This window comes from Rhagoletis pomonella, unplaced genomic scaffold, assembly GCF_013731165.1.
Source record: "Rhagoletis pomonella isolate Grant_MI unplaced genomic scaffold, Rhpom_1.0 Rhpom_scaffold_00002, whole genome shotgun sequence".
NCBI classification, from domain to species: Eukaryota; Metazoa; Arthropoda; class Insecta; order Diptera; family Tephritidae; genus Rhagoletis; species Rhagoletis pomonella.
The window spans coordinates 47,197,544-47,218,723 of record NW_023458556.1 but is presented as its reverse complement, the minus strand read 5'-3'; the positions used below and the strand labels follow the sequence as shown (position 1 = coordinate 47,218,723).

Sequence of the window (21,180 nt, the reverse complement as noted above, 5' to 3'; positions counted from 1 at the left end):
CCTGACGTCAGAGAAAAAAAAAAATAAAAACGCCACTTTAAATAAAAAAGTAGGTTTCAAACACATTAATTTATTATTTATTTTATGGTAGGAGAGATAGAAGCAATTTTTTCGATTTAAGTTGTTGAAAAGTAATGAATATCTAAATCCCGGGATCGTAAAAACCGAAAAAATTAACATCCCTATATGTACACATTTATTTCCAGGAAACATTGATTACAACGATTTTATTGGAATCTCTGTGGCAATGCGTATGAAGCAAGCAATAAAAATGAAATAATAATTAAAAATACTTGCATGAATTAACTCTCTGCAAATTCCAAAACATCAATTAGTTCAACACAAAAATTGCTTAAAAACTGCGTTGGCATGGTTCTCTTCTTACTTACAGAGTGATTCATCGTAAAGATCGTTGCTGTTCTGATTTCTTAGTTTCAATTACGAAAATAGTAGCGTGTCGTAAAATTTCTTAAACGTTCAATGCTATTTAGCAGCCATATCTTCCTACATTTATTATATTGCAGCAGTCAAGCATGCAACATTTGCAACTTATTTGTATCGAATTGTTATAACTTTCGCTGTGTATCGGGTGTGTGTGTGTGTGTGTTAGTGCGCTTGCCATGTTTGAGTTATTGTTTAATTTCTGCTATGCATCCTGTTTGCACTGAAGTTGGTATTCAATTTAATTTCTTGCCATTCTTCTTTCACAAATTGCAGCACCGTCACCAGCGACAGAGACCCCAGCTGATACAGCGCAACGTTGTAATACGGACGAGTGTCAATTGCCATATTGCTTCTGCTCGAAGGATGGCACACAAATTCCAGGTGGTCTAGAGGCGGAAAAGGTAAGTGAAATAAATAAAAGTAGACAAGATATAGCAGAGATATGCAACTAAAAAATATGTGCTGACTAAATATATTAAGAGAGATGTATGTATGTAGATGTCGGATAATGCCAACTGTGCAGCATATTCATATTAACAACTTGACAGCGTTTACGCCAACAGGTGAAATATGGCAGCTTGAAAAATAGAAAAAGAGAAAAGGGTTGAACGTCCTCAAAATTTTATTTCCTGTCCTGAACCAAACGATTCAATTTGATTTTATTTTTCGTTTCGAGCTTTTGTAGTGAGTTCAACATATTGTCCATAAGGGATGTTTATAGAAAGCGCTGATATTCAAAATAGTCTGAAGGAAATCTAAAAGTCAAAAGATTGCTTTTTTACTTCCGGCTTTCAAAATTGATTTGGTTTCCTTTCATTTAGTTTATGAATATTATGCAATTCAGTAAAGTAATGTCCGCTCGAAAATGCACAAAAACAAATTTAAGCCATATTTGTATCAAGGTGAAATTAAAAGCATGCGCTCAGCTTTCAAAAGTAATAAAAAATTAAATAAAAAATGTTATTAAAAACAAATTAATTGTTTTTGATACTCTTTTTATAATGTTATGGCCTTTGTGAATTAAGGTAACGATATGTAAGTCGTTATGCAATTAAATTTCTCACGCCCTACACCGTGACCTTCAGTTTATCCCACCGTGTAATCATGAACTGAAATTATGTTTTAAAGACTTTTCAAAACAGAAATTGGGAGCAGATATTCTTAAACTCTTACTCATTCGAACGAATATTATATTTCTTTACACTGTTCGGCAGTTGGCTGGGGAATTGAGGAAACCAAGTTTTTCTTAAAGTTTGTAGTGTATATAGAAAAGTAACTTCTAGGCTTTCCCAGGTTGGCGATTTTAAGCGTTTACATATTTTAAATTTGAAGTTGGTGGTCGTATAAAGCATTTAAACAATTAAACGTGATTAAAGAGCAAATATTTTTACCGTCAAAAGAAAAAAGTTAAAATGTCGTACAGTGTTATTTTTTATACTAGCGCCCAGCGGTTGAACCGCTAAAATTAAGGAGAGTTCGGTGAAGTGAATTGAAGCGAAGTGGGTTCAGGTGAGAGGAGATTTGACAAGTTAAGGTGAATTGAGCTGCGGTGAAGTGATTTGAAATGAGCTCTGATGAGTTGAGGTGAATTGCGTTGAACAATATAACATAACAAAACATAACAAAGCATATTATGCTATGCATAATATAACACATAACATAACATCACATAACGTAACATAACATATCATACTATAGCAAAACAAAGCATAATATAACAAAACGCACATAATATAACATAACATTACGTAGCATAACACTACATAACATAACATAATAAAACACAACATTACATAACATATCTTAACATAACATAACAAAGCATACAAAATATGACATAACATAACATTATACAACATATCGTAACATAACATAACATAACATAGCATAACACAACATATCGTAATATAACATAACATACCATAACACAACATACCGTAACATAACATAACATAACATAGCATAACACAACATATCGTAACATAACATAACACAACATAATCTTTATCTTCATCTGTATATTCATCCATACAATTTTCATTATATTCTTCTTCAAATTTACCTTCCTCTTTGTCTTTACATTTAGGTTTCTTTGCTTTTATTTTAATCTTTGCCTTTATCCATATCTTCATCTACATATGCAACCTTACCATCGTCCTTGCATTACTCTTAATTTAAATCTTTTGCTTACGCAGCTAAGCACTTTTCATTAACTCAGTACCAATATTAAAGCATACATTTAGGAGGCATTTGCACCCCAACCATGTACTTGCACGGTATTCATATTGGTGTTACTTTTGAATTGATTCTTGCGCTTTATTTTTAACTAATTTCAATTGCTCTCTGCACATCAGCATCAAAATACCTTTCTAGTGATACATACAGTATTGGCCAATACAATAGCACCCCGATTTCAAAGTCATATTGTTTGCCACTCATGTTTATTTATTTATTTTTAAGAATTTTCAATTAAAATACAGTTCATTCTCTCACAAAACTCACATAAACTCAAGTTTAAAACTTTTTAAAAGACCGCAAAAAAGTGCAACAAATTTTCACCCAAATTTCAAACTTTTTTCTCAGAAGCGGTAGAATTTTTTTGAATACACAGTTTTATAGCCCATTCAATTTTAGTCTAATAATGTGCAAGTTTCAAGTGGCTAAAAACTACCGTTGATTTTTTAGAATTTTTTTCGCCGAGGATGTTGCGGGTTTCTGCCATATAAAAATAAATTGTGTTTAGTCGTTATATGGAAGCAAATGAGACAAAAAAAAATTCTAAAAAATCAACGGTAATCTTTAGCGACTTGAAACTTGCACATTATTGACTAAAATTGAATGCGCTATAAAACTGTGTACTCAAAAAAATTCTAGAGCTTCTGATAAAAAAGTTTGAAATTTAAGGGAAAGTTTGTTGCGCTTTTTTGCGGTCTTTTAAAAAGTATAAAACATGGGTTTATATGGGTTATGTTAGAGAATGATCTGTATTTTAATTGAAAATTCTTAAAAACAAATAACTAAACATAAGTGGCAAACAATATCGCTTTGAAAGGGGGGGCTATAGATATGTCCAATACTGTATATAATACATATACACAAGATATATATACAAGATATGACATCTAACTTTATCAACACTCCCTTACATTTGCATGTTGTGTTCTTCCCTATTTTTACTGAAGCCTGATCCAAGTGTGTTTTGTTGAAAATGTTTTAAAATCTGATTTTAAATCATACTTTGCTTTTTGTCAAAGCGTAATCTAACAAACGCCTGTAACTATGTATTTTGAACAAACACAAATATATGTACATATGTAAATATAAACCCATTTAAACCCTCAAATTTTCCTTCGTTGAAGCTACAAGCTTTACTTTCATCAAAATTATGGTGAACACTTTTAAAAATCAATCTTGGTTTTCACCCTTAGCAATTATGAAACCGAAGCAATTAAATTTATTGCCCCATGTACTTTATCTATCCCAGCGATTAAGTAGTTATGTATCTTTATTGCTTTTAATATATTACTTAATTATTCTTGACAAAAACCTATAATCATAACTCAATTATACCTAGGCACATGCTTACATGTATGAACGTAAATATGTATGTATGTATGTATGTATGCACTGTGTGGAAGTTGTAAAGATAAATAGCCGGCAGCATAGATTTTCAAAGATACTGACGGATATGTTCGATGTAGGTATAACCTTAATCGCTTATTTGCGGATAATTGAGTTATAATTAATTAGCTGCATCTAAAGGCAGCCACCACATGAACAACTTTGCTTCGGTTAATATATCAACACAACAACAACAAAACCCCTATGTACATATGTATGTAAGCAACGCAATATAGTTGCGACCTACACGGCGTATGAGTAATGTTCTCATAACTTCACGACGACTGAATGTTATTTGCGTGTGTGTGGGTGGCTAAACGATGACAGATGTTTGTGCTAATACATGCTACCCACCATATAATTTGTTATGTATGTACATATATATGAATATATGTGTGTGTGTGCGTGAGCCTCATCTTGGCATAATTATTGCTACCGCGCTGTATACTCGTAAGTACGTAAGGAAATATGAGCATCGTTTGTCGGAAGTTGTAGGCTGTCGTTTAATTTGCGGCATACAGCAGTTCAGCAGTTCAGGTTTACAAATGCAACTACTTGATGCATTACGCTACGCTACACTTAATTACTTTTGGCTGAAATTTGCGCAAAATAATCGCTACTTCGTGCGAGAGGTTTCGTGTACTTATGAAAATTAAGATTCGCCTACAACATTGCGTATTTGGGTACTCAAATGGTTTATACTTTCGACAGTTTTATAAAATATGCAAAGGTTATTTAATATACGCATGTACTGCGTTCAATCATAATGAGTATTCTGAGCGTTATTTGCTTTAATAAAGAGCACTCATATTAATTTTTCTTTAATATCTATGTATAGTGTACAGACATCGGCCTGTTACAATTTTATTATCTTATATATAAATAGGCAATCATGATTCCTTTACATTCCTTTTACGGCTAAACTATACTTCTAAGGTATAAACAGATATACATCCTCAGAAATGTATTTTGATGCTGATGTGTATTATGTTGTGTTGTTTGGTATTGTGTTGTATTGGATTGGTTATTTTGTGTTATGTTATGTTATGTTATGTTAAGTTGTTTTATGCTATGTTAAGTTATGTTATGTTGTGTTATGTTATGATGTTGTGCTACTTTACTACTTGCTATGTTATATTCTGTTATGTTATGTAATGTTATGTTATGTTATGATGTTATGTTATGTTATGTTGTATTATGGTATGTATGTTATGCTGTTATGATGTTATGTTATGTTGGGTTGTGTTATGTTTTGTTGTGTTGTGTTATATTATGTTAATTTATGTTATGTTATGTTATATTCCGTTATGTGGTTCAACGCATTTCATCTCAATTCATTTCAATACTCAACTGAACTCAACTCGGCTCAGCTCAGCCCACCTCAACTGCCTTTAATTTAAGATATGGGCGAACACTAGTATGTATAGATTTGCATTGCCATTCGAGCGACGTATATCTTAAAGTTCAGTTTAACAATACGAAGTAGTATGTATAGCAAATGAAAGGTAAAAAATTCCCCCAAATTGCGGTATACATAATGTGACCAACTATTTCATAGCTAAAAGAAGTATACGTTAGGTTGGATTAAGTTAACGCCGCGAGCCGACTGCAAAATTTCGACCCCTGAGAGCTCAGTGTTCTTTCAGAAGTGCGAGGATCAGTTGAAATTCCTAGTCTCACCGCATCAATACCAATCGCAGAATGGCCTGCCAGAACCCCCACCACTAACCCTTGAGAGGTAACGTGTTTTAAAGTGGCCTGTGAAAACATTTGCTGCAGAAGATAAACGTCTTCTTTTCTTTTTTTATGTCACAAAAGGACCCGGTTTCCCTTAGTCTAATAGCAGTTCGTGCAGCGACAATTCTGTCTGCAATATCCGCTGGTGCAGTGTTCGACATATGTATGCTAAGCACCAATGTAGGTGTGGTTCCTAATGCTCTGCTAATTCGTATTTTAAAAGTGTAGCCTTCTCAAGTGGGTTACACCAGACAAGGGCTCTTTGAAACAATATAGGCTGTAATCTGGTTTCCCAGAGCTAATGAATTAATTTAAGCGAGAGACCTCACCTTTTACCGATAGCTCCCCTACACCATTGTTACCTTACCGCAATGTTAGGCCTCCACGACAACCGCCGTTGATCGCTCACCTACCTGTTTCAGGTAATCTTTAGCCAGTTAAAAAAGGGTGTCTACATAGGTGATCAACCGATCAGAGCAGGGGGGAGAGAACACCACCTTGTGGAGTGCTCCTAATGACTCTGCACTGAGTGCAGGCGCGTCTCCACTGCACTGCGACAGTTCTGTCCGCGGTAGTATGCTTTATATAAGCCTTATAAGGTTGGTTTCAACCCCTAGATTATTAATATACCTGATTATTTCCTCTAGTGTCACATTGTTGAAGGCCCCCTCGATATCGAAGAAGGCCCCTACTGCATAATCTTTATGCGTGTAGGGTTCCTCTTACCATTTTACCAATGTATGCAGGGTGATATTCACCGACCATTTCTTAAAATAATATCTTGAAAGACAGTCCCGAGGAATCGCGTTTCTTATGTACAGGTCTATCAGTTTGTCTAGCGTTTTTAGCAAACACCTAGGGGAAACATGTGGGCATTTTCCGGCCTTCGGCTGAAAGCAACACTGACTACCCTCTAAGTATTGGGGATGTACCCGGCCCTCACGAAGATCACATAAATAAGATCCAACGAATTTCACGACACCTTCAGGGCCCTTTGCAACTGCGCAGGTATGATGCCATCGGTATCCGGCGACTTTAATGGTTTGAACGAATTTATCGCCCAGGCCATGTGAGGATCGTCCAGAAGATCGTGGAAGTACAGGACCCGGGGGAAGATTCTAAAACCAGTTAGCGACAATTTTTTGATCACTATCGTACTTTTTGACTCAAGGAGGGGTACAGGACCCCCCCTTCTATAGCCGCTGGTTCTGGGCGAACTTTTTGAAAAGCCCAAAGGCAATAGATTTTATGCATATGGTAATACAGATGACCTATGACCAGACAGCCCTGAATTAATTCATCTTCAAAGTTAGTCAAAGATTCCAACCGTTGGCGTAGCACAGCATATCCAGCTAGGTTGCTGTGCTAGGGAGAAATTGTACTTGTACTTATTCTTTCCAGAAGAAAAAGCCGAGAAGCGATCTATAGCACTAGGCTTTATGGTGAACTTTAGATTGAGTGTTAGGCTGTGCAGCCATCCACAAAAGGAAAAACGATTATTAAAGGTAGAAAAACGCTGGATCTCATTATGAAGTTCCACAAACAGCTGATGTCCACTATAGAGAGTTCCTCTGAAGCAGTTACGAAGTACGATCCCAGATGTTTGCACCCTTTTCCATTACTGATAACAACAATAACAGCACACATAGGCCACGAAATGAAGGCCCGTTGTGATACTACGACTAAGAGTTTTCACTCCCCCTTCCTAAACCTTTTTGATTCATTGACGAAACTCGCCAGGCATCTAGGGTTTAAATATCCCAATTTGTTAAGGTCACTAAAGAAAGGAGACCCCAGAATGCGCTGTCTACTTCTCGATAATGCCGGGCATTTACAGAGAAGGTGAAGAACTGTCTCCTCCTCCTCATAATTCTTGCAACATCTGCAGCATATATGGTAAGGCACTCCGAGTCATTCTGCTTGTCTGCCTATAAGACAGTGACCCGTTAGAGCACCGATTGTATGAGATATATCCTCCCTCCTTAGAGAGTATAAGCTTCGAGAGATTTTTCGATCCCACCTAGGTCAAGTTTGCCTAGAAATTCGACAGGTCGTAGTTTACATCCATCTCTTGCTCACGCGAGCATAGATAAATTCACTTAAAAGCAGCTTGCGAGTGCGAGGGCATGCCCATGCGTTCTTTATCCGGAATAATCTGCTTGGTCGTGCCCCCTCCCCCCCTCTCAAGTTCGTTCGCCATGCAGTTACCCTCAATGTCCTTATAACCGGGTACCCAAATTAGGTTTAGACTGTTCTGCACAGTTCTCTGCAACAGATCGGCGGCAGTCCAGCACAATTTTTGATTTAATTGTGACGGAGCTAACAGCTTTAATTGCTACCCGGCTGTCACTAAAGGACACCTCTTTACCTTTTAAATCAGTACGAAGTTCATTTACAGCCTCCAGGCTCAGGGCAGGGCTTCGGGAAAAAAAACCTCAACCCCCTCCCACTCCGCCGCTCATTTTTGAACCGGTTCTAAAAATTACTATACTACCGAGTGGGGTATAGTAGTTTTATTCCCATTCCTCTCTGCTTGGGGTTTTCATGACCAAGTTTCTATACGGAACCAGAGTTTCTACACAACGGTCTGTACAGCCCGGAAGAAAGCTATATTTTTTCAGAATGCAAGAGTGACCCAGCAATCCCGATTCCCATTGCCCTGTCTCTCTTAACCAAAGCAAGAGGAAACCTCTTAAAAAAAAGTATCAACACCATATTGCCTTCTAAAATCGATTAATGTATCACCACTAACCAAACAAAACGAGCACAGACTAAGGGGATCAAACGAAAAATAGAGCATTAACAATAGGAAAATTTAACGGTAATGTGTTACATCTTTCCATCTCCTTTCTATTGAACGGCAATGGAAGGCTATAAAAAATTAAATCCCTTGAAATTGCAACATCTACTTCCTTGAATATATCAAATCTTTCACTCGCTAAGTATTATTCTGCTGCTTTACGCAAACCACTTTATTTTCACTAACACCAGAAATCGTTTACAAGTTCAATCTCCAACCAAAGCCAAGCGACAATCCACAAAAAGAATAGCACCACGCGAAAATTGCGCGCGCAATTGCGTATAGTAAGTATATATGTATATGTATCGACTACGTACGTATATCCGTTCGGCCATTAAATATTGCAAGTTGGTTGTGCAGTCAGTGCAAAAGCAACAAACACAAGGTGACGCCACAAGTAACGATTAATGACAACGCCGCCTGTGGAGTGTGTGCTACAATTCACACTATTATCGGCTACAGAATAGAAAGAAGTACCGCAATTTCTATGCTTCAATGTTTTCCTTCGATTTTCTTTTCATTCTTTTTCAATTTTTCTTTTTTTTCTTTTGTTATTGCACTTCCATTTGCGCTTCGGTTGACAGTTGCACGTCGCTAAGTGCAACACAAATCTTTTATACCATTTTGTTCTACAGCCATTCATACATATGCTATAGACGTAGATTTGTACATACAAAAGCAAAAGCTTCCTCATTTTCATTGCATACTTAACGGCGGACGACAATCAGCCAGATACCAACCAGCCAAGCAACCAAACACTTGCTAACGAATTGAACTGGTTATATGCTGATGGCGCGCTTTATTTGTCCTGAATTTTGCATAATATTGAATGGCATATTTCAACGCGAACTTCCGTCTCGAGAATAAATCACGTTGGGGGGGAAAAAAACGAACAAGAAAATCATAAAAATAATAGGGGTATTCTCTGAGTCTTGCAAAGCCCTTGCACGGTGCACGGATTGCACGGTTTTCAAAGCTGTCCCATACGAAAACCGGTTTTTACCGTGCAATTCGTGCAGTCTGTGCACCATGCAAGGGCTTTGCAAGACTCAGAGAATACCCCTAATGATTGTGTGTGATGAACGCGAAACGAGTAGCAAAGAAAAGTAGATACTTACTCGTACTATAAAAACCACAGGAAATGCATGAAATCATCAATGCGTTTTATTTGTGTGCGGGCGATTCTTAAGCAATCCCTTATCATAACTCACTTACTTTTTGCAATATTTCTTTGTGTACTCTCTGCATTATGGTCAGCTGGTGAATAATGCATTATTGCTGCATTATAAGCGCTGATTACATTTATGAAAAAGCTATTGAAAAACGCAAAGCAGCTGAGTTACGCCGACCACAGTTTGTGGATTTCGATTGTCGTTGAATTGAGCGATTTACGAGAGCTTTCCATTTCATAAAAATACATATGTACATAAGTATATATGTATGTATGTAAGTTGGTGGATAGTGTTAATGCTATTTACTTAGCTCTTCGTAATGAATGGAAATGTGAATTTTTTTAAGCAAACATGCGTTTATTGGCGTGTCATTAGTAATGTCTTTGGATAGAGAGGAAAAGAGAGAGCGCGAGCAAATAAGTTTGAAAAGTGCTTGTCTGGCCCTCGTCGTATTAAATAATCAATCTCACGTCCATATAACTTCACCTCTAAAATACAACAAATACAAGCTTACATTTTCTTCTTGTTGCTGGATATATCGATATTGATTTGCAAACATTTGGTACATTTCTCCCCATCATATATTTTACTTTGAGCATGACTTCAAAGCTCGAAATCTGTCTGTGATACTCCTTTGTCAATCCCAAGTGGACTAGATAACTAAAGTGGCCTCAAAACTTATTTTGTTGCTGTTGTTAATGTGATGTTTTGACGGGGTCGGTCCAGAGAGAAGGGACGTTAGTTGAGTTGGATTGAGTGGACATACAAAGAGGTGGTTGGTATGGTGGGCGGAATCTGCGCATGCTGGCCACTCGTTAAGGATTTTGAGTTCTACATAGTATCGATAGGAAACTCTTTGGACGCCTACAATATCCAGACCGTAATTGGGCCAAAGTAATGGGGATCTTTCGCGGCAATCGAAGCTCACTCTTGTCCACATGTAGCATTTGGACATCGATGACGACATTCACAGGGCGGGAGTCTGTATAGGCGGTAACACACCTCGTCCTTCCCCTCACAGTGCAGTCTTCTGAGATGCCTGTGTGAGCGCTCCGCATCGAGCAAGTGTCTGTTCGGGTGCTCACTTTTGTAGCACCCTGCTAAGAACCGCTTACAGAGAATAATAAATATTTTACCTCTTAATTGGGATCGGTTGGGCCTCACTGTGATGTAATGTTCAAGCGCCATCAGAAGGCATCCTGTTATTGTCCGAAGTATTGTCTTGTGGCACGTGTGAAGCTGCGTCATACTTTTCTCCGGCGACCACATTGGCATTGCATAGTTTTTAACCGATTGACCAATTGCCTTGTATGTTGGCAATAGCGTTTCTTTGGCTTTCCGCTGACGGCGAGCCATTGGAAGACTTTGTTGCTGCTCTGTACTTTTTTGACTATTGCGATGGTTACTCGGTGAATTTTCAGGTTATTTACCATCGAAATTAGTTCGCCGCCGACGTGAATAACCTTCTGTAGCTTGAACCTTTCGGCCAAGAGCGAGGTAAAAATGGTTGCCGAGGGTTTTTTAGGGGAGAAAGTTAGGCTAGAAAGTTCGGAAGGATAACCGTTTGCATGTGAACACAGGTCATCACTTACATCACCAGACGCCAATATCACCATTGTTGGCGCGCTAAAATTGAAAAAGGGCACGGTGTGCGTCTTCAGCCGCATCGCTGCTCTTGTCTTGCTCCATCCAGCGGTGATCTCAGCCTTTGTCATTTCGAAGACATCAGCCAGCCGGGCATACCCACTTTCCCTATTGCCATTGTCAAGAGGCTTTGTTTTCCTTTTCATTGCCACATTGTTTTACATGGCAAGTCCTAAGCGCAGCCACAGCCTAGAATCTAGGAGAGTTTTTTGAGTACACCTTTTATATAAGGAATCGCTTGCTCCAAGACAGGCGCCCACTTGCGTGCGCAACCACTGGTGAACAGGCGCTGCCAAATAAGTCGTACTGGCCACACCGAAACTTTCTTTCTTTGCAATTTAATTGAGGTTTATTATATAAAACCTTACACGCTCTTTTGGCTGCGGTGCCTTTGATTGAAAACTCAGGACTCGACTATTGAAAAATAGTACAAACAAAAATAAAGCTTAAATATCTATTTATATCATAACCTTCCTTCGTGGTATTGTCTACATGTCTCAAACTTTTTCCAAAGCCAACGACAACAAATAACTAAGCAATGGCTTAAGTTCAATTCCAATTTAAAGTACTACAACCACAACAGCAGCCGGTCTCCCTCAATTCACTCACTCATTCATTGAACTCGTTTTGATTTTTTTCTTTTCGTTTTTTTTTTTTCAAAAGTTCTTGGTCGTATTGGTAAATAAAAAATGTGCTCATATATATCTGTTATGTATTAAGCGAAATTGATATTTTACCATTTCCGATCAGCGCAATTCATTTTCTCTTACATTTCCGCACTTTCGCTTACCAGTCGTGCGGACGTTGCCACATTCCTCGTCTTGCGGTATGTACATTACTACTCGTACTTTACTCTAGCAAATTGTTGTCGTGCTCCTGTCGTACTTTAAACTTTTACAACGCAATGCTATGCGGTCAGGCTGTAGACTCCCAAAAGGACAACCGACTAACCACCACAAGCGGCACAGCAGCACAACGCGCAGACAGTGGTGTGGTGAGGGATGAGGAGTGTGACTGCCATGAAGTCTGCGCGTACTCCACGCGCGCGCACCGAAACTAGATTCGTCGCTTACATACATACAAACGCACCGACAAGCGAGCAATAAATTATGTTGTGCTGATTATTTTAAAATTACTTGCAATTGATGTGACTTCTTTTTATAAATTTCTTTTCTTCTTATACATACTGCTTTTTTTATATTTTATAGTTCCTTCTTGGCGGTCTCACTTTTTGCAGTGTTATATACAGTTAAACTTTTTTTTTCGTTTTTAAGCGCGCCACATTTCTGTCTGCTTCTTTTTCTTTTTTGCGTTTTGTCACACTTTCTTGTCCTGCATTCGCCACTACTGCTTGCTCAGCAAAAACTACCAACTAAGCGAACATCTAATTAAGTAAGTCCGAGGGCTATAAATGTTACAAAGCAGTGTATTCATTCGTTCAAATGTCGGTGTAGCGTTCTGTTTTCCAACTGATTGATTCTGTAATTTTTATTTTTTTTTTGCATAGCAGGCGAAGCGCAGAATAACTTTTTTAATTACCATCATTTTCATTGTAATTACCGTTTCTTTATGCAATCCTGTTGTAATTTTTCTGCATTACAGATTCCTCAAATAATCATGCTGACATTCGATGGTGCTGTTAATTTGAATAACTATGATCATTACTTAAAAATCTTCAATGGAAAGCGAAAAAATCCAAATGGTTGCACAATTCGTGGTACATTCTTCATGTCGCATGAATATAGGTGAGTACAAGATTTTAAATATACATATGTATATGTATGCATACGAAAGGAATTTTGACGTATTTTGGGGGTAATTAGAAAAAAGGAAAAATCCAGAAAAAAATTTATAATATTTCCTTTTGGTTCGTAATCCAAAAAAAAAAACAAAAAAAGTTGGCCATCGAGACACATATTTTTAAATTGTAAGGACAGTTGAAGAGGAGAAAACTTAGATACGGTTTTTTTTGTTGGTTTTGTAGCGGCACTACTAAGCCCTGCCTACTCGGCTGGTCAATCAACCGTTGTTATCCAGCTCAACTCGTTAAAGAAAGAGAGGTGTTAGCTGAGTGGGTAGGTGAGGTAGGAACCTTCAAAAGCTGGACATAATTTTGGTATGTCGGGGTCGAGTCTGTAAATTTAAGTATTCAGTCGGATACAGTGTTCAGACCTTAGTATGCTGAAGCTCTTGGTCTGCGATGATGATGAATGAGATTGGGCTCCATTTAGGACATGCGAGGGGCGAGATCATCTGAAGCAGATAAAAAAACACACTATGAATGTCGTTTATGGCCTGTGGGTGCATTATGAGGTGCATTAGTTGGGCTAAGTATATCTGGATATCATCCTTGATTTCGTGGAGATACCTTCTGACATGATTGACGTTTGAATACTTCTTGCGTTAGCGACCGACCAGAAAGTGCTTCTCTTCTTCTTCTTCTTTGGCGCTCTAACCGCCTAAGCGATTTTGGCCGAGTTCAGCAAAGCACGCCAGTCGTTTCTCCTCTGTGCCAACTGACGCCAATTGGAAACGCCAAGTGAAGCCAAGTCCTTCTCCACCTGATCTTTCCATCGCAGTGGGGGCCTCCCTCTTCCTCTGCTAACACCAGCGGGTTCCGAGTTGAATACTTTCAGAGCTGGAGCGTCGGTGTCCATTCGAACGACATGACCAAGCCAGCGGAGCCGCTGTATTTTAATTCGCTGCACTATGCCCATATCGTTGTAAAGCTCATACAGCTCATCGTTCCATCGTCTGCGGTACTCGCCGTCGCCAACGCGTAAAGGACCGTAAATCTTCCGCAAAATCTTTCTCTCAAACACCCCAAGAGCCGCCTCATCGGATGTTGTCATTGTCCATGCTTCTGCGCCATATACCAGCACGGGCATGATGAGTGACTTATAGAGCGTGGTTTTCGTACGTCGAGAGAGGACTTTACTCCTGAATTGCCTACTCAGTCCAAAGTAGCACTTGTTGGCAAGAGTGATTCTACGTTGGATTTCAATGCTGACATTATTGTCGGTGTTAATGCTGGTTCCCAAGTAAACGAAATTCTTTACTTTCTCGAAATTGTAACTGTCAACAGTGACGTGGGTGCCAAGGCGCGAATGTGCTGACTGTTTGTTTGATGACAGGAGATACTTCGTCTTGTCCTCGTTTACCACCAGACCCATGCGCTTTGCTTCCCTATCCAACTTGGAAAAGGCAGAACAGACTTCGCGGTTTTTGTTACCGATAATGTCGATGTCATCGGCATAACCCAGCAATTGCACGCTCTTGTAGTAAATTGTTCCTGAGCGGTTCAGTTCTGCAGCTCTTATTATCTTCTCCAACATCAGATTAAAGAAGTCACATGAAAGGGAGTCGCCCTGTCTGAAACCCCGTTTTGTGGCGAACGGCTCGGAGAGGTCTTTTCCAATTCTGACGGAGCTGGTGGTATTGCTCAACGTCATTTTACACAGCCGTATGAGTTTTGAGGGGATGCCAAATTCAGACATAGCGGTGTATAGGCAACTCCTTTTAGTGCTGTCAAAAGCGGCTTTAAAGTCGACAAATAGGTGGTGAGTGTCGATCCTTTTCTCGCGGGTCTTTTCCAAGATTTGGCGTATTGTGAATACCTGGTCTATGGTGGATTTGCCAGGTCTAAAGCCACACTGATAAGGCCCAATCAGTTCATTGACGGTGGGCTTCAGTCTTTCACACAATACGCTCGATAAGACCTTGTAACCTATGCTTAGAAGGCTGATCCCGCGGTAGTTGGCGCGAATGGCGGGGTCACCTTTCTTGTGGATTGGGCAGAGCACACTTAAATTCCAGTCGTCGGGCATGCGTTCATCTGACCATATTCTGCACAAGAGTTGATGCATGCACCTTATCAACTCCTCGCCGCCGTACTTGAATAGCTCAGCTGGCAGGCTGTTAGCTCCAGCGGCTTTGTTGTTTTTCAGCCGCGTTATTGCTATACGTACCTCGTCATAGTCAGGCGGTGGAATGTCGACTCCGTCATCATCGACTGCGGGCTCGGGTTCTTCTTCTCCACAACTTTCCGTGCTGCTACCATTTAGTAGGGCGGAAAAGTGTTCCCTTCATAATTTAAGTACGCTCTGGACATCAGTTACTAGGTCGCCATTATTGTTCTTACAGGAGTGCGCCCCGGTCTTTAAACCTTCCGTAAGTCGCCTAACTCTCTGGTAAAATTTTCGGGCATTCCTCCTGTCGGCCAGCATTTCAAGCTCTTCGCACTCACGTATTTCGGCCTCTCTCTTCTTGTTGCGGCAAATACGTCTCGCTTCCCCCTTCAGATCCCTATAGCGGTCCCACATAGCGCGCGTTGCGCCCGATCGCAGCGTGGCCCTGTAGGCGGCATCTTTTTTCTCTGCAGCTTCCTGACACTCCTCATCGTACCAGTTGTTCTTTCGGGCTCGCTGAAATCCGACTACTTCTTCGGCGGCGGTACTTAATGAGCGGTAAATGTGGTTCCATTGCTCGCATATGTCGGTTTGTTGAAGAGTGCTCTCTGAGAGCAGGTGTGAGAGTCGAGTAGCGAAAGCGCTGGCTGTCTGTTGTAATGGCAGCTTTTCGACGTTAAGCTTTCCTTGCATATTTGGGCGCACATTTTTTGCTGCACATAGGCGGGTGCGTATCTTGGCTGCAACAAGATAGTGGTCCGAGTCGATGTTTGGGCCTCGGAGTGTGCGTACGTCTAAAACACTGGAAGCGTGCCTTCCGTCTATCACAACATGATCGATTTGGTTTCTCGTTTTTCGATCCGGAGACATCCAGGTATCCTGATGGATCTTTTTATGCTTGAACCTAGTACTGCATACTACCATGTTTCGGGCCCCGGCGAAGTCGATCAGCCTCAATCCGTTGTCGGACGTTTCGTCGTGGAGGCTGAATTTTCCGACGGTGGTTCCAAAGATTCCTTCTTTGCCCACCCTGGCATTGAAGTCACCAAGCACGATTTTGATATCATGACGGGGGCAGCGCTCGTACGTGCGCTCCAAGCGCTCATAGAAGAGATCCTTGGATGCCTCATCCTTCTCTTCCGTCGGGGCATGGGCGCAGATGAGCGAGATGTTGAAGAATCTCGCTTTGATGCGGATTGTGGCTAGACGCTCGTCCACCGGGGTGAACGACAGTACTCGGCGACGGAGTCTCTCTCCCAACACAAATCCAACTCCGAATCTGCGCTCCTTTACATGACAGCTGTAGTAGACGTCGCAAAGCCCTATACATTGTTTGCCTTGCCCCGTCCAACGCATTTCTTGGATGGCGGTGATGTCAGCTTTTGTCCTTACGAGGACATCAACCAGCCGGGCAGAGGCACCTTCCCCATTAAGGGTCCGGACATTCCAGGTGCATGCCCTCAAATCGTAGTCCTTTAAACGTTTGCCGTGGTCGTCATCATAAAGGGGGTCTCATCCGAGGCTTTGCCTTGCTTCTTCACTGGAAGTGGTTTTTACTGACGACTGTCGACCTCTCAGGTATTTCGCCTTCCACCGTTTTAGTGCCGGTGGTAGAGATGATGCCTAAACGTTCTCCAGCAGCGTGCAAAGGCAAACGGTGTCAAACGCCTTTCAGAAATTCCTCACTACCAAGACAGTTCTCTCGTTCGGAAGATTGAGGCAAAAATATCGAATCACTTGGGATTAAGTGCTACGGTAGTAATATACACTTAATGCAAGCCATGTTGATGCTTCCATTAGGCCACTGATCACTCGGTGCTTGGCTCTGGTCACCGCAAGATACGTTTTTAATTGCTCTCGCATCGCTTCGGGTCCGATGACGCGTGATCGCCGAATAAACTGAAGTTAAGATAGGTTAGGATTTAGCATTTTATTACAATCCCTTTAAAGTACTCCTAATCAGATGGTCAGCTCAAGTATGCCCGACTTATTAATGCACTCCATCACCAGTTATGATGTTACCAGATGAGATCAAAGGGCCTTATTAGCAGGGCCGAAGAAAATAAGCACAAAACAATCCATTTTAAGCGCTTAGGTAAGCACACATTGAACACATTGATAAATATGCTTGCAAATATGCTCGCAAAACAAAAAAATAAGTACAGTTTAACGTTTTGTTTTTTTATTCAGTTTATTTCAAGGATTGAATAATTTCAATGAACATACAAGTGTTGCTTGATATTCTCAAATAATGGGGATCTGCATTGGTCGTTTTTATTTTTTTTTAATATTCGCTATTCTCCTTCCCGTAGGGACGAACCATTGGTTTTAAATTTTTGTATCCAAGCAAAAATGCAATTGAAGTTACGGATAAATAAAAACCAGATTTGTTTTTATGTTATTATTTTTAATCATTTCTTTAGTTCGACGAATAAAAAAATCCCAAGAAAAATTTATTGAGCCAAATTTTCTTAAGCAGTAAGGTATGCTAAAGTTTGTTTGTTTTCTTGTTTTCAACAAAATTTATGCCCGTTCCATTATTTCGTAAGGAAAGAGTGAGATATCAGAACAGAAGTCAAAACTCCTTGGACACTACTATTCATACACAGAAATTAATAGAAATTTATTTCTTGACCCTTTACTTAAAAGGTCTTCACTTAGCTTCATACATTGAAATAAGCAAAATAAGCATGATCGTTAAAACTAAGCCTGGAAATCCTGAATAAGCTGAATAAGCAATTTCAAGCAAAAGCTTAAAGCCCTGCTTATTAGCCACCTGGCTGTTCATAAAGGTTTGTACATTCCGCGTATCTCATTCTTGCGGGGTCATCCTCGAATTAAATTCAATAAATAATCAATGGGATCATCAGGTATTATTATTTTTTAAATAAGAACACCTCCTGTCGTGATCGTTCGCGCTCTAGCGCCCTTTTTTCTGTGAATTTTAAAAGTACCTTTCGATGTCATGGATTTCTACGGTTCCATTCTGCTCATCTGAGCAATTTCTTTGCATATTATTTTTCAGGCCGGCTTTGAGCTCATCATATTTTTAGGACATAGCTTGTCTTGACATTTCGATGCTGTTTTCCTTCTTTTTGTACTGAAGTACTGGCAGACAAAATTTACATGATTGGTATCAGATGAAGACGAACTTAACCAGAGTAGGCAGTCTTCATGAGCAAAGCGGGAGGGATACCTTCTATAACATCCATGCTCTCTTAGAATTAGGTCTAGGTGGAAATGGAGCTCTCTGCGAGTTCGGTTTCGACATATTTTGTTATTTCCAATAATGACATACATATTTCCGTTAGACTGTGTAAAATAAAACGACTATAGTTTTTCTTTTAGCGCCATATGAAAATTGCATAGCAGGTCACAGAAAAATGGCTAAATTCCAGCGCTTGCAAAATTAGAATTTTCAATGAAACAAATTTTTCCCACAAAACCTTATAGCCCGTTCAATTTTAGCAATAAATTGCAATTTTTTGTTTTGTTGGACGGTGTTACTCTTTTACTTTCATACAAAGTGTGTTCGATTATTTTTATATCGAAAAAATTGGCGACTTTTCAATAAAAAAAAACTTCCAAAAATCAACAGTAAGTCCCACCTACTGCAAACCTGAACTTTTCTAATAAAATCGGGTGGGCATTTGTATTTTTTGTTTGTTTATAAAAAATGTAGCGGAAAATTTTTCATTGAGAGTTCTGATTTTTCCTAACGCCATCTGAGAGGGCTGAAATTTAGCCTATTTTTTTATTTTTTTTTCGTTTTATTTTAAACAGTCTAAGATGAATTCTCCCAGCGCTCTTGCTATTTCCAGGTTTATTAACTTTTGCCTGTCGTCTTCAAGTTCTTCTCTTCATTCCTCGAACTTAGCTCTTTCTTCAGACAAAAAAGCGTGCAAAGTCATTCCTGCGTTGACTATTGCCGCATCATCTGAGGTCGTTCTGTAGGCACAGATCACTCTTAACGCATATGTATCATGTGCAAACATATACTTGCATAAGTATGTATATGTATCTAAAGCACCCACACAGAAGCACACATTCGCTAAAACCACGTACTGCTCTAGTGTTTAACTAGTAATGCAAGTGAGTGCAAATCGTTCACGACGTCAATTGAAGTACGCGAGTGCCAACAAACTGCATAACTTTTTCCCACATCGCTCACATAGCGGGAAAAAAATGCAAAAGTTACGCATACGCCCTGGAGTCCCTTCAATGCGAACACTGTCAAACATATGGCAAACGCCTTGAGTATTCCAGTCTGATAAATGAGCGAACTTCAAGTCCTATGCAACATTTTGCAGCAACCGCAGCAACAACAAGTACAAACACAATCAAATGAACTTAAAAGGCTGCAAGCGAGCGCGAATTATTTCTAGTGAAGTATTTAGAAAAAAATAAAATTTAAAAAAAATATCGCATCCATAGCCATAAACCAACTTGGAAATTTAATTTCTAAACATCAGAAAGTTCTGGCGAATGACGAACGGAAAACATAGTGCAGCAGTCTAAGTTAAAAAAAACGCTAAGTGTGTTTGTGGAAAGTTGGTCTCACACTTACGCTTTTATTTTTTATTTTTTCATGAACTGTAACATATTCACCACACTTGCCACAATTGAGTTACAAGAATTCTAAATTAAATATTTTATGCACACATAAACTAAAAAAAAAAACAGACTATTGCAACTAATGTGACATTTTTGCGTGCTGGCTTTTGCGTACGTGTATATGCAATAAACACTTGTCGAAATACATATGCACATATACATATACATATTTACATACGCTTATGACACATACGCTACCACAAATTTTCACAAAATTCAATTTCACTTATCTAACAGTAGTTTGAATTTTCTTTGAAGTTCCTTATGCCAGCGTGCTAACATTTGGCCGTATCCCCATATTTGTATACATATAGATGCGTATCACCATACACAAGTATATACAAATGTCAAATTTACTCTACCACATTTTGATGTGTGTAAGCTGCTTTGAAAGCACTTTGCTTTAACTGCTGAAATGTTCTGAAAATTCGTCGAAAAAAGTGTGTATGATTTAATGCGGTTGCTTTTCAAATTGTTTCAAGTTGTTTCGCTTTGCGTTGATATGAGTATTGCATATTTTTCTTTCTCTTGCTGGCGACATAAAATATGACATACCACTCATCTTTTTTCCCCTCGTTTTTCTCCAATTTTTTATTTTGGCTTTTGGCCTCTACATGCAATAGCCGCAAACGGTTTTGAAGAGCTTTTCGCCCATTTTAAAATAAAAAATTTAAACAAGAAGATTTATTTGATATTTCAAGTGTAACTCGACTTTTACTGCACGAATATGGCGCAAGTTTGTACAGTCTATGTATATACATACATTAGAGTGGTCCAATTTTTGTATGGGGAAAAAAAATTTTCATCCTGGAAAACGGGCCACCACCCCCTTAGTTTTTTCCTTTTGATATTTGTAACATCTATACCAACATTCAGTTTTCTACTGCAACCAATGACCTTGAACTGCGCTGCTGGATCGCTATGAAGCTGGAAAAAATATTGGTGATTTTTTATAAAAAGCGACTGCTGCCATGACAACTGAAGCTTGTGATATTTTTTTTAGATAGTTTAAATTTGAAATATTCTTAGGTTACTTAACCAATTTTTTTTATTAATATGTGAACACAATACTTCTAGAGTAAAGTATGAGCATCCTCTAAATTTATACTTAGAAACGTAAAGTTTGGTACCAGCACCTCTTTCGGGAAAAGGAACAATTTTGGAAGGTGCCCCAAACCCTGTCTCGGAAAATATTTTTTTTGGACCACTCTAATATATGTACATGCATGTATGACACCCT

At 39.2% G+C, this 21,180-nt stretch overlaps 1 protein-coding gene across 1 annotated transcript in view; it reads left to right on the top strand.

Annotated features, from left to right (window-relative positions):
- The first annotated feature begins 704 nt into the window (after nt 1–704).
- The window catches only part of LOC118733734 (chitin deacetylase 1), a 62,136-nt gene continuing 41,660 nt past the window's right edge, over nt 705–21,180 (top strand). Inside the window, exons 1-2 of the mRNA XM_036463267.1 lie at nt 705–845; nt 13,021–13,163. Of these exons, the coding sequence (XP_036319160.1) occupies nt 13,036–13,163 (128 nt within the window). The 5' untranslated portion in view covers nt 705–845; nt 13,021–13,035. The remainder of the gene's footprint in view (nt 846–13,020; nt 13,164–21,180) is intronic.